At 53.3% G+C, this 15,480-nt stretch overlaps 5 protein-coding genes across 5 annotated transcripts; 2 read left to right on the top strand and 3 right to left on the bottom strand.

Annotated features, from left to right (window-relative positions):
• Window positions 1-279: 279 nt before the first annotated feature.
• BDZ83DRAFT_121570 (CVNH domain-containing protein) lies at window positions 280-1,556 on the top strand. The gene is made up of 3 exons (XM_060501152.1): window positions 280-981; window positions 1,040-1,184; window positions 1,247-1,556. Exons 1-3 carry the CDS (start codon window positions 778-780, stop codon window positions 1,294-1,296), a joined length of 399 nt encoding a protein of 132 aa, XP_060358987.1. The 5' UTR covers window positions 280-777; the 3' UTR covers window positions 1,297-1,556.
• On the bottom strand, window positions 1,541-3,887 carry BDZ83DRAFT_639960 (C6 zinc finger domain-containing protein). Its single transcript, XM_060509459.1, has 2 exons — window positions 3,564-3,887; window positions 1,541-3,388 (listed from the first exon to the last, which is right to left on the bottom strand). The coding sequence occupies exons 1-2, from the start codon at window positions 3,734-3,736 to the stop codon at window positions 1,816-1,818; spliced, it is 1,746 nt and encodes a 581-aa protein (XP_060358988.1). The 5' UTR covers window positions 3,737-3,887; the 3' UTR covers window positions 1,541-1,815.
• Window positions 3,888-7,920: 4,033 nt separating this feature from the next.
• BDZ83DRAFT_591013 (uncharacterized protein) lies at window positions 7,921-8,856 on the bottom strand (the record flags this gene model as incomplete). Its single annotated transcript, XM_060506391.1, has 1 exon — window positions 7,921-8,856. One exon carries the CDS (start codon window positions 8,854-8,856, stop codon window positions 7,921-7,923), a length of 936 nt encoding a protein of 311 aa, XP_060358989.1.
• BDZ83DRAFT_121833 (uncharacterized protein) lies at window positions 8,616-9,605 on the top strand. The gene has a single exon (XM_060501155.1). It carries the CDS (start codon window positions 8,947-8,949, stop codon window positions 9,454-9,456), a length of 510 nt encoding a protein of 169 aa, XP_060358990.1. The 5' UTR covers window positions 8,616-8,946; the 3' UTR covers window positions 9,457-9,605.
• On the bottom strand, window positions 9,305-12,746 carry BDZ83DRAFT_121766 (subtilase). The gene is made up of 3 exons (XM_060501154.1): window positions 12,464-12,746; window positions 12,037-12,372; window positions 9,305-11,982 (listed from the first exon to the last, which is right to left on the bottom strand). Exons 1-3 carry the CDS (start codon window positions 12,605-12,607, stop codon window positions 9,754-9,756), a joined length of 2,709 nt encoding a protein of 902 aa, XP_060358991.1. The 5' UTR covers window positions 12,608-12,746; the 3' UTR covers window positions 9,305-9,753.
• Window positions 12,747-15,480: the final 2,734 nt, after the last annotated feature.

Consider the following 15,480-nt stretch of genomic DNA (forward strand, 5'->3'; position numbering starts at 1 on the left):
TGATCGGAAAGATCTGCCCGTCCACTCAACACGTGAGTGAATCAAGGCTAGCGTCAAGTACCGCGCGGGACGATCGAGATGAGGAGATTTCATGTCAGGATCTGCGTCTAGACCGGATGTCAGAGATCCACTGCATGCAGGTATCTTGGAACCCTTGCATAATGTCCCGCTGTGACAAAGCCTTAATTGTAACCTTACATGGTGGACGTGCCTCACCGTTGGTTCGCTCGAGAAGGGAGGCAAACATCCTGCTTAGAAGTTGAGTTATAATCACACGGCAAACAGAGTTGTCTTGTCACCGCCCCTCGGCCGGCTCCCTCCTCATCGGGGGTTTGGTCGGATCCGCTTCGTTGGAAGACAAAAGTTCTGGTGAAGCTGGTCCAGATAGCCGCCGTTGCAGTCCCGGGCCGTTCACCTCCCTGATTGGATTTTAAGATTCACAAACATGGAAAGTGATGCTCCGCACCTGCCCGTTGGGTACTGGGTGTATTGGATGTCACGTTCTTATGGTCAAATGAACGCATTCCGCGGTTGCAACGGCAAACCGAAAGCAGCGAAGCATACGACGCTGCAAACCCCGTCGGCCGGAACTATGATGCGGAAGTTAAAAACACCCGGTAAAACTTCTTCTTCTCCGATGTTCGCATCTGGCTATTAAAGATTGGATATGCCTCTTTCTGAAAGTCCAGTTATGAACAAGAAATTTCACAGCAGCAGCATCCAGCCTTGATACACTCTTCTCAAAAGATCAGTCATCTCAGATCCAATACCCACACCATGAAGACCTTCTCCATCGTCGTTGCCATGCTAGCGTCCCTAGTCGCTGCAGGGGACTTTAGCAAGAGTTGCACGGACGAACACATCGACCCCGCAACCCAGGTTCTGACGGCGAACTGCAACGCCGGTGACGGCAAGGGCACGGTTAAGTCGACTTCCCTCGACCTCAACCAATGCTTCACCTACACGGGCACCAAGATTCAGGTATGCGAACTGTCTATCGAATTTCATGAGCTTTTTGTTGCTAACTCTCGCGGTGCAGTACAGCGGCAAAGGCCACTTGGGTGATTCCTGCAGCGACTGCTATGTCTACCGCATCGAGGACCCGGTCTATGGGCCGATTTTCGGCACTACCCGAGTTTGGTTGAGCTGCTCTTGCAACGGCTCCGAGAGCCAAATCGAACTTGGTAAACAGCGTTTCTTCTCTCCTTAAGGTCTCGGCAACCTGCTAACGGTGTCTTCGCATCAGATACTACGCCCGTGTCCAACCAGTACGGAACTCTGAGCTGCACATCATGATCTACGAGAATGAGACGCCTCTGTCAGTTACCGCTAAACATCCTCGAAAGTGGTGGTGACGAGTCGTGTTGGAGGCTATGAATGATGTTTGACGAATCACAGAGCATAAATTGAACGACGGCCAATCTCTGTCGCTGCGCAGGTAAATGCGACGGGGCTGGATGGAAACCATGGACACTTTCTCAAAAGTTGATACTCTTCTTGTACATATTTATTCCCTCTTGTTCTGCATATCCAGTAGCTACATTTCAATGTCTAGTATTTGTTTATTTTGTACACGGTACCAGGTACGATTCTTCCTCAGACTCTAAAACTCTGTCCCAGACGACTGTCTAATTTCATAAACATGATGTTCTCATTGAATACATCTGAGCAGTGCTGTCGGACCACAGAGTCGACGACCACATCGAGTCACCCGTCCTCACTGCAATCATGAAGTGAAGGTTTCCACCTTGAACGAATCATGACTCCCCTCCTTGAATCAACCCAAAACTCCACGCTTCCGTCAATGCCGCACTCTCAAAGCAAAGTCAAGGGACTCGGCGGTCCCGCTCGATCCCCCGAGCTAGACAAAGACATATTTGCCATCATTCTCGCAAGGCTGGGTAGTGTTTCCCAGTTGTATTCGTCCTTCCACTGGTTGCCAGTCTTGGCCTGAATGACGAGGTCATACAGATTCGCCAATTCCCGGCTGTCCCACATTCCCTCCCTCCGCTTCATGCCACGGAGTACATCGACGATCCTCCGTTCGAGGTCAACATTGTCGCAAAAGGCGCAGATGTACGAAAGAGAGGGAACAATATCTGCCGCGAGAGCAAACATCGGCCGGGGAAGTCCATCCCTGCCGGCCACAATCTCCTCGGCCATGTCGACGAGCTCGTGCAGCTCGGCCATGTTGCTGGTCTTCATGGCACACGGCCCTTCTTGGGCATTGAAAATCTCCCAGCTCTTGCGAGAGAAGCGAAGTGCTTTCAGTTCGTCCAGGTCCGCCGGCTCCAGTTTGTCTGGCAGAGTCTCCTGCAGCAGATCGAACCGGCAACACCAAATTTCAAAAAGCCTTGTTGACTCATCCCAAGCTGCCTTTTGCTGGTCCTGCACCTCTTGCGGAGGCTCCGGCGTATTGCAGGCCGAGACGCCTGAGTGCCAGCAATTATCGGATTCGCAAAACCAGCTTTCTTCAAAGGCGTCTGAGAACGTCAACTCGACAAAGTGCAGCCGATGCCGGGCTTCGGATACGTTTTCGAACGGTGTGTTGCGCTCGTCTTCGGATTCTGGCTGTGTGAAGTAAGATAGATCGGGGACAACCTCGTCTTCAATGAGCATGGAGGTGTCCATGCCGACGCATGTGAACATGGTTGTGATGTCGCACAACTGGTCAAAGTGTTTCTTGACCGTGTCTGCCAGCTGTCTATCGTAGGCTGACAGGGACGAGGGGTCGCGTTGATTAGATATTGCTGCTTGGTGGAGTGACTCGAGGACTTTGGAGCCAGCCCTCAAGTGCTGGATAGCCTTGTCGTATTGACCTCGCACAATCTCGTAACAAACGAATACTAGACAGCAGATGAGCGTGATTCGAATGTTGACGGGTGACGGATCGGCCATGATCTGTATCGTCTCTGAGACGGCCTTTCGGTAGTGCCTCACGGCTAGATCGTTGAACGCTAGGGCGGATTCGGAAGGTTGTTCGTCAAAGGATGGGTTCTCGAGAAATCCCCTGTGAGCTACGCCAAGTGCAATGATGGCGTGCTTTACCGAGTCTGAGTAGTAGCCCAGTGGGAGGATGTAGTTGCTCCATAACTTGGCAAGAGGTGTGGCGGTTCCGAAATCCGGGACAGTACATCGGTTGACGTGGTGGAACATCAACCTCTCGAGGGTTGTACCGGAGACGTCCCAATCTACAGGAGGCGATAGCTGCATTACCGAGTTGATTGGTCGCCGCCGAGATGGTGGAATCGAGCGGGTCGAGCATGATGATGCCGGGCTCGGCCGTTTGTTTGGAAGTGAGGTCGGATACCCATCGCACTTGTGTTTGTCCTTGCTACACCGCTTACAGAACGGCTTCGCTTCATCGCACTTTACATGTCGGGCTCTGATAACGGAATTTCTGTTAGCTGCTGGAGAACTGGAGTTGTCTACGTGGAGGATGAAGCAGCGCAGCCGGTAGTTGTAGGGAGAGGCGGAGAAGCCTTACTTGCTGTCAATGGGGTAGGTGGCGTCAGTTGAACCAGTCTTTAATAAACTACAGTGGCATCAGTGTTGTCACAAACCATGTTAGACATCCGGTCCTGACCTTTGATGCGCTCGCCCTAGTCCGCTTGGGTTTCTTGGGTGCGGGTACCACCGAGAAGACTCCCGTACCCGGGATCGAGGTATCCAATGACATGGTCGGCTTCGGGTGCGTAGTGTGCGTAATAGTATATGCGAACGTATCTAGGCGCATAGGATTCACTGGTAAGAGGGCAAGGTAGCCACTGACAGGCCGTCGAATCCTGAACTCAGTACTCCGTACACCGTTGGGAGTGAGGCTCTCTCGGAAATCGGGTTGTGCGGGCGCAGGAACTAAGACAGGGGATACACTTGCCAAGATTGGCGCGTTCGGGCGGCGTCCACTATATAAAGCCAACGTGTCGAATACGGACGATCGCGACCCTCGGCCGCCGTGTGCCCCTGGCTGGTCCCTGCGACGTCAGCCCCTTCGTCAGAATCGACATGCGTTTGGGCGCGAGGTTTTAGTCTTTTACGACAGAACCAATCACACAGAGAAAACGTAAGTTTTTACCTCATGAAATATGGGGCTTGTGATGGTGAGGCAGTTTTAAAGACTCCAAATTGTTCAAATCAAGCCCCACCGGGACAAGAAATACAGCTGCCTAGTCTGCGTGGACCACACGGCGACGCCGATAGATTGAGTAAAACGCTTCTTTCAGCCCTACGAGGCCAAGTATCAGTCTCTTCACGATTGTCGGGGTTTCTCGAAAGAGTTTGACTGGCCGATGATGCCCTCCAATCCCTAGTCTCTTCCCCGTCTCCCCTGAGATGGACATACCCTCTAGGCTCTCGCCCCGTGGTCCGCGGAGTCTGGAGATTCAAGTGGCCCAGTCTCAGATCTCTCTCGACAACCAACATCCCTGGCCAGGTCACATTTTCCAACGGCAAGTTGGATTCGGCATCGAGTGCCGGGCGTCTGTGCTGCGATTCGGAATAACGGCGTAAGGCCGCCGCCAATTGTAGGTTAGTCTATCCTCAAGCCTCCGAAGCTCCGTGCCTTCTAGCGCCGGGCCTTTAAATCTGCAGGGAACCTAGGCCTGGAACATGTGAAACTCAAATTGGCTGCTGCCTAGAACACGAACGCTTGCAACGTAGTATCGTTGTGATTTCAAGTCTGTCTACAAATTAACGCTTAGAGCTTGAAGCTTGACGTTTCCTACGATTAAGCCTGGCTAGAGAGATAGTTAAAGTCGTCGGGCAACGATTCCCTTGGCTGTCAACTCTATTTTTGTCTTTAAGAGTCATCTCTTAAACTAAGTTCTATTAGTGACTTTACCCATCATTCAATGTTGTGAGCTGAATGCCGAAGACTTACGCTTGTTGAATGCACAAATTGGTGACTGCCCTTGGAGTGAATCAGGGGCTTCGTGCTCAGGTTTCGCTAGCATCAATGTCTCCAGCTCTTAGCCCCAAGAATTACCATGCTTGGACAATTTATCTAGGATCATTTACATGCTTACCCACATTGAGCCCCCAAGACCCGTCGTGTGCCACGCTAGTTACCAACGCCGGCAGAGTCTCAACTTGACTAAACTTGGCGAAACGCGTCATGGAGTTTTTCAAGAGACATATTCTACCCAGTCCCTGATGAGCTACGATGCGTGTTTGGTGTCACTGATCGAAACGTTTCTAGCACTAAAAATTCAACGATACGCTATAACAAATGCTGGATAGCCATTCATTTGGTTGGCATACTGCCGATAGCCGATGCGTGACGCTATTAGGAATGTTCTGGCTTGAAGTCATTGATTGGCCGTCACATTAGGCAGGTCATGAACTTTTGTAGCTTGGAGTGAAAGTTAGTTAGTTTGCACGCACAAGATCACCAAAAATGCCACATTGTGCCGCCGGATCGGTTGTAGCCACGCGTACAACATGCAATGCTGGGTTTTAACTCGACGAGGTACGAAATGTCATCCGATTTGATAGACTGCGCCATGGAAAGAGGTCTTTTCCACGGCTTTAATTCAGGTAGAGCTTTGTATTCTGAGACACGAGCTCTAGGGGGTACTTCCCCAACCAAGTCTAAGCTGGGCCGTGTCAGTGTCGATCTGCAAGATTCGTCTAGGGGCCAGAAACAAGCTCTGAAGCAGACGTGCCCGAAAACATGGGACGGAATGGTGACACCGTCTTTCACTGGACGGTAAGCGTCCGCGGTGCGACGAGTCTCACTGGCAGCTGTAGCTTGCATGAGACACCAGGCGGTGCTCATCAGACCAAGCCCCGAGAACAGCCTCCATCAACTAAAGTAGGTCCCTTTGCTTTGCATTCACCAGATGATTCATTCGCCGATGCATGTTACTACTAAATGACAGCAGCGAATAGGGGTCATGCGAATAGGGACCTTGTAGAAGTATTGGAAGCTTGGGCCTCTCGGCACCAGCAGATATACTGAAGAGGGATACGGATACCTCAAGTACGGATATAGTAATGGCAATCGGTACAGGACAATATGGGGAACATCCCCCGAGTTCCGCGGAGATGACCTCCAATTGGCAATAGCTTCAATATCTTGAGACTATCAACGGCGCCCCCCGCATAAGACATGCAAGTCTGTCAAGGGTCCCTCATGTAACATAAACATTCAAGGGGCTTAAGCAACACAGGGGGAGGCTTGGGCTCGGAGGCCTCGACCCACTCGAAAAAAACAGTCCGTCCTAGAGTTCTGGTCTGACCCATGCAACTCAGGTAAGGCGTTCTTCGAATCTTATCGTAGGAATCACATCGACAGATTTACTGCTGAATTTTGTTCCGTCAAGGAATGTTGTAAAGAATTGTTGATCCAATGGCAATGAAGATCCCTTATGGCTTACGTGTCTGTGCCAGCCCTGGTAAGCAGATCAGTCATCTGTCGGTCGGTGACTCAGTCCTTTCCACACGCATCGGTCTTTTCCGTAACGGTTTGCATATAAAAATGTATCCTACCAAGGTAAGTGTGTCCGAGGGGGCGCGGGTCTACGTTGTGAGTGGTGTGACTGGTCTGCGGGTATCTAGGTGCACCTGGACACGGTGGAGGGTAGATGGGGCTCCGAATCGAGTCGACCACTTTAACTATGTGCATTCACCAATTCACCAGTTGAGGGAAATTGCGAGCTGAGACAAACCGTGGGAATCTCCTGTTCTTTCGAGGTCCGAGTGCACTTCACCTTTTTGGTTGGTTGAGGGCCTTATGGTACGCTAGTATTAAGCGTAAATCTACTCAGCCCAGTATGACAGTTGCTGCCTTGGTGTTGGCGCAAAGTCTTTTCGTTCTCGTTTCCGACATGGGAATCGTTGAGCCCGAGTGAAAGTTGTCAACTTGCTGGAAAGCTGTTAAGGAACGACTTTACCTTAACAGGAGACGATCGATCTATCATTGATGCAAACCGTGACAAATGGGGTAGCCTTTCCTTGGAAACGACTAGAAACAACGCAATGCATCGAATCCCTCGTACCCTCCAGCATCAGAGATGCAAAGAGTGCGCATGCCAAAGACCCAAGCAAAAGGTTTGACAAATACCTGAAACCTCAAAGTCGACTCGAGGTTGCCGTTGATCTTACAGCCAGTTTTGAGTCTTGAAGAGCTAACATCTTACGTACCTCAGCATTGCGTTCCTTCTACACAGGCCTGGGCTTTGAAGGACTGTCACAATTGCATGATGGAAGTTGACTCGTCACGAGACTCCACGCCGACGGATAGACATACAAGCGCTCCCCGAATCAAAAGCGAGTTCCAGTCACCAAAGTCGGAAAACTCTGTCAGTTGAGAGACGTTGAACCATGGATTTATCGATCGATCCACAACCTAGATCAGCCTCCAGAAACAGTACGAGCTCTTCAGGCCACGTTGCTGGTCACTCGACAGCCCATCTTGATGAACCATCAGTTTCAATCAACTCTACGCTTCTATAGTGCCGACATGTTTGACGTAGCTCAGCTGCGAGACTCAAGCCTGCCGACTAGTCAGCACGATCACTACGAGGTACCCAACAGGTCAGCACCATGAGGAATCGTCTTGAGACAATTGTCGACCGCACCCTTCTATTTTGAAAAGCAGAGTCTCGCCTGTACGCCATCGCTTGGATTTCAAAGCTGCCAGACTCTACGACAAACACCGGGTGCGATTGTGGACCGGTTGAAGTTACGTGGCGTCTTTGGATCGTCTCTTCGACATCATCGGCTTTGACATCTGCGGATCAAAAGGCGCGGTAAACGACCAGTGACGAAGACTGCTTCGACGGCACTTTTGACTTACCCATTTTACCTAAAGGACTATACAACTTGTGCCAGATATTGGACCATCGAGTCAATCCTCTACACTCGTCAAGACACGAGAGCAAACATCCAGTCACCAACACCCCATCTCTCGCAACAACCTCAAAGACCCTCAACCAACTTCCCAACCTCCCCACTCCAACCCTCAGGCCTCGTAACCCAACATTCCGCCCAAAACCACCCATCCCCCTCCAACCCCCTCTCATCAAGCCCCTTGCGCCTAACATCCTCAACCGCAGCCCTCTGCTCCTCCCTCGAACTAAACCTCCTCTGCCGAAACACCCTGCCCTCAACCTTCTCCGTCACAAGCCCAAACTCCGTCCTCAATCTCTCCGCAACCTCATCAAACGAAAAGACGCGCAGCACAAACGTCACCATCCACAATTCCGAGGGCGAACTCGGCGAAGCCCGCGCGGCGGCAGCGATGCGGGTGAAGGTTGAGGCGCCGACGTAGCCTACCCCGCCGGTACACACCACGAGCTTGACATCGTGGAGTGCTTGGCGGAAGTCCGGTGAGGTGTCGGAGGCTTCGAGGTTCTCTGTGAAGCCGGCTGCGTGGAGGCCTGTTTTTACGGAGTATGATATGGCTTCGGGTGCGACGTCTAAGCCGATTACCTCGATCTCGTTTTCCGAGCCTTGCTCACGCAGCAATACACGTTCCGCAAAGAACCGCTCGTCGGCCTCGATTTGTTCCCGAGAAGAGGGTTTCGGGGTGGAGGCGTAGTGTTCCGCCAGGCCGTCCATATCAATGTCGTGGCGTAGGAGGGCAGCGTTGATGCCGTAGGAAGAGCATACATCCAGAATCTTGATTTTGTTTGCTTTGGTCACCACATCATCACCGTTGAAGTTTGGTGATGGGTTGCCGCTTGAGATATGCTGGAGAATACGCTTGACGAAGGGAAGCGCCTGTTGTGGGATTTGGTATTGCAGCGGCGTCAAAGCGGCGAAGTAAGCGCGAGGATCGGGCTGATTGTAGATTAACTTAAAGTCGGCTTTACGATTGTTGCTGAACCGCTCGGGCTGCTCTTCGATCGTCATCTTGTCGTTGGGTTGCGAATGCGAAACGTATATACTATAACAAATGATACTAGGAGGTATGGACCGTAGCTTGCTCTCTGGTTATCACACATGCTTGGTAGCAATCGAGGGAGTCTTGGCCAAGATATACCTCTTTCAATTGACATATATCTTCGTGTCAGGACATATTACATCTCCTACGCAAGGAAGTCCGGTACAGCGACCCAAAGAAAAGAGCCAAGATCAGCAACGAAAGGCACCGGCCAACCAATTCCCTCAATCTCCTCAGTCACATATGCTAAAATCAAGTTTTCCGCGGGACCTGCATACGCGTGGGCTGTCACGCACTCGCATCTGATGAACCGAACATCACCGTCCCATCTAGGTCTCGGTCTGCAAGCCGGATCCTACCTACCAACCATCACAGCTCGATCAAACCCACTTCTGCGGCGCGGGCCGCGAGGAAGTGAGCGCGCTTGCCTTGCTTCTACTAACAGCCGTTCCTCTGTCGGATCAGTCTACAAAATAACGCTCTGTGCGTTAGCGGCGGGGCCAATCTGCACGACGAACGAGTCGTCAATGGCCATCCGAGAATCTTTGCTACTTTGCGTATCTCGATGAAGGGTCGCGTCATGTAGGCTGCCGTAGGCTCATGCCGCTATGCGTGAGGCTGACTTGGGGCAACTAAGCGAACTTGTAACCGAGCTGCAGCAATTGGCAACAGGGTGCGGCATGGGGGCTTGCGTGAAGAGAGGCGGGGTCCGGCTAGCAGCGGCCGGTTCAGACATGTTTCTAGGGAATTTGCTTCCAGGCCTCACTGAAAAGTTCATAAACCATTGGCTAATTCTCATAAGTATTATGAGTGTATTAAATCATTACTATATCATACTATCTGCTCGTGAGACCAAGCCGTTACGTCTAGTACTTTCCTGTGATCTGGATCTGAGGGGTCTTGTAAACATCCCAGTTGTCCGCGTGTGTGGGGTTTCCGAAAGGTCGGAGAGCGGCAAAGCGCAAGGTGTAGTTACCAGGCGCAATCTGTGTGCCGTTGCCCAGCTTGCCGAACCACCAGTGCTCGTGGTAGGTCGCGCCAGCGTTGCGGTAGATGTCGGTGATGGGGTAGGTGAAGGTATCGTTGGGGTCATATTGCGCGGGGTCAAAGGTCTGGATTTCGCCAGAGCCGACCCACGATGCGGCAGAACCAATGTAACCGTTCTGGCCCTCAACGGGAGGGTAGACCCACTGGCGCTCAGTCCAGCCAGCCTCGTAGATGTCCCAACGAGTCTGGCGGGTTCCCCAAAGGAGCTTCTGGAAAATCCTGGGGAAGTCCTGGGCCTCAATGCTGAGGTCGAAAGAATAGGACGCCTTCTGGCTAATAGGAATATCGTTCACAGTGGAGACAGATTGGGGCCAGCCAGCTTCGTGGACACCGCCGAGGGTGTTGCGGAGATCGGCACCGACACCGGCATAGGGAACTGAGACTTGCTCGCCGTTGCTGCCCTGGATAACGACCTTGCCTCCGTAGAGCGGCAGGCCGGTCGTGTTCCAGCCGAGGTTATCGGGGTTGTTGAAGTTAACGGACACAGTCTTGGTCTCGCCAGCCTTCAGGGTGAAGTCACGAGGAAGGCTGATATCCGGAGTGTACGTCTTGGGGGCAAGCTGGGCAAAGGTCTTGACACGCTTAGTGCCGGGCAGGCTGGAGGTGGCGGGGATCCAGGCGAGGGCATCCACACCAGCACCAGGCTGAACGGAAAACTTGTAGGTGACATCCGACTTGCCGTTGTTCGTGACGGTAACATCGTGGTAACGGCTGAAGTAGCGGGTGTCGTTGAGCTGGATCTTCTCGAACTCGAGCTGAGTGTCGTAGTTAAGAATCTTCCAGGCGTCAATCTGACCGTTACCAACCTGAGCCGGAGGCGCGCTGTAGCCATAGTCCGTAGCAGTTCCATCGGACCAAGGCAGAGCGTAACCACTGGAGATGATGCGACGGGACAGAGCACGGGCGAAACCCTTGCCCTGGACGCTGCGACCACCCTTCTCAGAGATGTAGAGCGCGGCGACACCAGCCACGTAAGGGCAGGCCATGCTTGTGCCCGATAGGATGGAGTAGGTTCCGTCGAGGTAGGTAGAGAAGATGTTACCACCGGGGGCAGCAATGTCAGGCTTCAGCTGGTTGTCGTACAGCAGACCCCAGCTGGTGAAGATGTTGGGGCGGTTTCCAGCCGGGTAGTCGAGAGCAATCGGGATCTCGGGGTTGACCGAGAAGTCAGCAGTGACGGTGGTGTTGGCCTTGATGGCGTTGATGAAAGCGGCACCGGAATCGGCAGTGATCATGGCGATCTGGCTGTCGGTGTTGCTGGTGCTGGGAGTCGTCATGGGCGATGCGTTGTTGTAAATGAGGATGTACTTTGCGCCCAGGGCAGCGAGGTTCTCTTGCTTGACCTGGAACGTGCAAGTTCCTCTACGAACCAGGGGAATTTTGCCCGTCAAGTCAGGGCTGCCCGCCGGGTAGGGCGTGCAGCCATCGGCGGTGGCACTCGTATCGGTGTTGAGAGCGACAATTGGCCAGTCGACGATGGTGTTGGGGAAGTAGGTTCCCGCAGGAAGGTATCCAACGCGGACGGTCTCGCTGCCGCCATAGGTGGCTTCGAAGGGGATGGCCGGGAAGACCTCCGTCTCGACGGAAGCCACAGCAATGACATTCTTGCCGGACGATCCAGAGCTGCCGTAGAAAGGGCCGCTGGCACCGCTGTTTCCAGCGGAAATGGTGACGACAATACCCTCATCAACCAAACGGGAAGCAACTTCGGCCCAGGCGTTGTTAGACCAGCCGTTGGAGCCACCGATGCTGGCAGTGATGATATCGACACCGTCGTCGTAGGCAGCAAGGAATGACTCAATAAGAGTAGCCGTGTCGGTAGACGCCGCGTTGGAGAAGACCTTGTAGGCATGAAGAGTGGCCTCGGGGGCAACACCGACCCACGAGTCAGTCTTGCCAGCGACAATACCGGCAACGTGAGTACCATGGCCGCGGGTGTCAAGAGGATCTTCATCGGGCGCCTTGGGACCGCTGGCCGGGTAAGAACCATCACCGACAAAGTCGTAGCCATCGGCAACCTTGAAACCAGGGCCGAAACCACCACCCAGCTAGCATGTTGTAAGTGCATGTTCACAACCACGATGGGCGCAGCTCCAACTTACAGCAGGGTGCTTGTACCAGATACCAGTATCAACAACACCGACCTTGACACCCTTACCAAAGATGCCCTGAGCGTGAAGCTTGGCTACACCAGTGGCATTGTGTGTCGAGTATGTGGGAGCATCCTCAGGCGCAGCAGCCTTGGGTTCTGTCGGCGCAAGCTTGATCTGCTCGTTGACCCAGACGTTAACGACATCGGGGAGCTCCTGCAGGGTGTCGAGGGTGAAGGTGTCAGTCTCGATGCTGGCACCAGAGAAGACGTTGCTGGCGAACTCCTTGACGACGGTGATGCCGTCTGTGGAGGCGACGTTTTGACGACGGACACGAGCGCTGGAACCCTAGAGTAAGAAAGACGGTGAGTGTCAGCTGGGGACTACAACCTTTGGGAAGGTTTTCTTCGGGCAGCAGCCACGCGCAGCGGGCACTCACAGGGGCGTATTCGATGATGAAGCTCTTGGCGATGAAGGTGGGAGTCTCCTTCTCGTCGCTGGCTTCTTGGCGAGGGCCGAGGGCCGCAACGCCTCCAAGGTGGAGAGCGAGGGCGAAGGCGGAAACAGTGGCCGAGATGCGCATCTTGCCGGGTGCTGGGTCTTGCCTTGGTATGAACGAGGGTGAGAGAGCGCAAAGCTATCGAAGGAAGCCATGTCAAGATGGCATCGCAGCGGCGGCGTGGTTTAAGTAGTCCTTATCTCACGCTTCTCGCTGACGACCAGCTGCCCGTAAGGTGGCGTCGCCGATTCCGGGAGGCAGATGTCCATGAACCCATGCATGCTTAGCAGTGCGGCCAGTCTCAAGCTCGGCATAGCAAGAGACGTTATGAGAGGTAGCACGAGGAAGATGAAGCTACCTTGCTCATATCCCCTGTTGAAGACGTGATATCCAGGATTCAGAGGCATGCTCATTGGCCAGAGCTACCAAGTTGTACGCAGCTAGCTGCATCTGTCTTGTGTGCGCATGTTTAGTTGCATGGCCAGGTGCAGAGTCGCGTTGAGCATCGCATCGAGTGCTTTGCTGCAAGGCCCAAAGACTGGGGGATGGGGAAGCCGAAGCATAGAGAGACAGAGAGAGAATAGGCATGCTCGCCCGGCGGTTGAATGGCGCGACCCATGAGGCATGGGCCGTCCTATCTGGGGCAAACAACGAGAGTGTAATTTCGCAAGGGTCCAGACGGGCGACTCGTAGTCTTGGACGTTGATGCCGGTCAATGACTGTTGTTCATTCGGAGAGCCGCCAAGCCTTGGATGAGCTTCCTCGTTGGGATGCAGTGGATGGCACGGCGCAGAGGATGCAGGCCAGGCGGGGTCCAATAGTGCGAATGGCGTGCGGTACGGGTGCGCCGTTCGTTGGAGACCTACCGCCTTGAGATGTCCTCCACAACCCGGCCGTTGTGCATGCCAAGAGGTGGTATCAAGACCTAGGATTGTCTTGATAGCGTGGGTCGTGGATGGTCTGTGTCTGGGTGCTGGTCGACAGTTCACAGAAGAGCACTTGGGCCCTCGCCAGACGAGGAATCGGGCGGGTGGTCGATCCTTTGATAGGACCGCCTCGTAGCAAGCCGTATTTCGTCCGATGTTGAGCAACTAGACACCGCGTCGACGGGTTGATGAAGCCATCATGTGTGGCAAGGCAGCCAAGAGGTTGTACTTGTTGCTCCAAAGGCACATGGCAATGGCTATGTGCCACCCGGTGGGCCTGTCGCACTCCAATGCAGGTTCACGCACCGGTCCGATATGCTGGTATTCATATCTGCATACGGATATTATCATGGTCGCGTAGTCGAGACATTGACAATAAGAAAGAAGCCATCGCTACCGACACGATAGTCGGCGACCGACGTCGTTGGAGAGAGCTGGGGCGCATCGATGGTTGCGTCTATGGCGTTCATGGCTTGAGGATGTTGCAGAAAAGACGCATACAGCCGCGTTCTACTGCCATAGAGCCGTTTCCCCCCGCTTGTTCAGGTACCGGTGAGAATCATAGGCGGATCCTGTCGTGGTTCATGAGATGGTCCAAGGATTTGACGGAGAAGATGGGGAAACGAAGAGACGGCGGCGGGTGTCACGAGGGAAGGCGCCTGTTAGCGCCATTCGTAAATGCGATAAGCTGATGGCCCGAGTGTTCTCGCTTAGCCTGTATTAGCTAATGGACCTTAGTCTAACCCATCTAGGCAGCTGTATGATCCGAGGATCCACTTGTCCGGAGCCCACGGTACGTACCGAAAAGGGGCACCTCACTCAACCCCTCCAGGTTCTCTCTTCCTCCTTCAACTGAACAACATCAATCGACCTCTTCTCCTTGGACTTCAATCTAGAAGAATTGCTTGTGAGAGAAACAATCTTCACCATGGCTTGAAAGGCTATTGATTCTTGGTAAAGGTCCAATAGGTCTTACGTTCTACAAGATATCCTTAATGCCAGTCACCGCCGCATTCGCCCGATCACGAGCAGTCGGGCAACGAGAGGAACCAACAATTTCACCCGCATGCGCATTAAGATTTGAGCCAAGTCTGGATCCTCGGCCTTTACCAACTGAATACAAGGCTTACAGGCAAACAAACTACTCTAAGAGAAACCCATCTGCAGCATCACATCGTTCGCATCCCATGTGCCTGTTCCAGCTTCGCCCCCCCACTCTCCATCGCGGAGTACCGGTACTTCGCCTGGCATTTGGCAACATGGGAGCTGCATGCCTTACGCCCCGTTCACCAACCAAGGTTCAAGACTTCGGGCCCGTCAGCTAATCAAATCATCGACTCATTTGCTGACACGAGGAGCTGTTGGTTTGAATGTCTCTACCCGATGAAGATCAGCAAGCTCCCTCTCTCCCCTCCGCCAACGTTGCCGGAGCGGCAGCCCGGGCGGGCTTCAAGGGCATATCCGAGGCCGAGACACCCTGCACCATTGCCTCATCTGGTCTCATGCTGACGGCATGTCGCGTCTCTTGAACAGCTTGCACTTTATTCCTTTCAAACCAGTGCGTAACAGAATGATAAAGGTCTCGTACGCATATCCACCAAGCTCCATCCGGTCCGTCGACCAATCCAGGCTGCCTAAGTACCTACTGGTGACTAATGAGCACATTTCTCTGGACCTACGCGCAAAACCCAAACGCAAGACCTAAGACCACATAGGAAGGTATCCGAAGCACACCACACGAACTTGGAGCCTGGAGAACGTTAAAAGAAGTTCAACAAGAATGGCACTATCGAATCCCCGACATCATGGTTGCTATCCCGATCGGGTAGGTAGATCTGCCCATGTTCTAGAAGGAGGGGCGGCCGGGGGTGCGCATGCGCTGGGCTACCACATGTGCAAGCCACGCAGTCACCAGGAACCGCGGCGCCATGAGGGGCACGAGGGGCTAGAGAGTCCAGACATCTCGTTCTCTTCTGTAAGATGCGTGCTTACGGAGTCCTTTTGATGGCCACCTTGCTCCCGAAGCAGAAC

Source organism: Colletotrichum acutatum (genome assembly GCF_030867785.1).
Source record: "Colletotrichum acutatum strain CBS 112980 chromosome Unknown BDZ83scaffold_163, whole genome shotgun sequence".
Classification (NCBI taxonomy): Eukaryota; Fungi; Ascomycota; class Sordariomycetes; order Glomerellales; family Glomerellaceae; genus Colletotrichum; species Colletotrichum acutatum.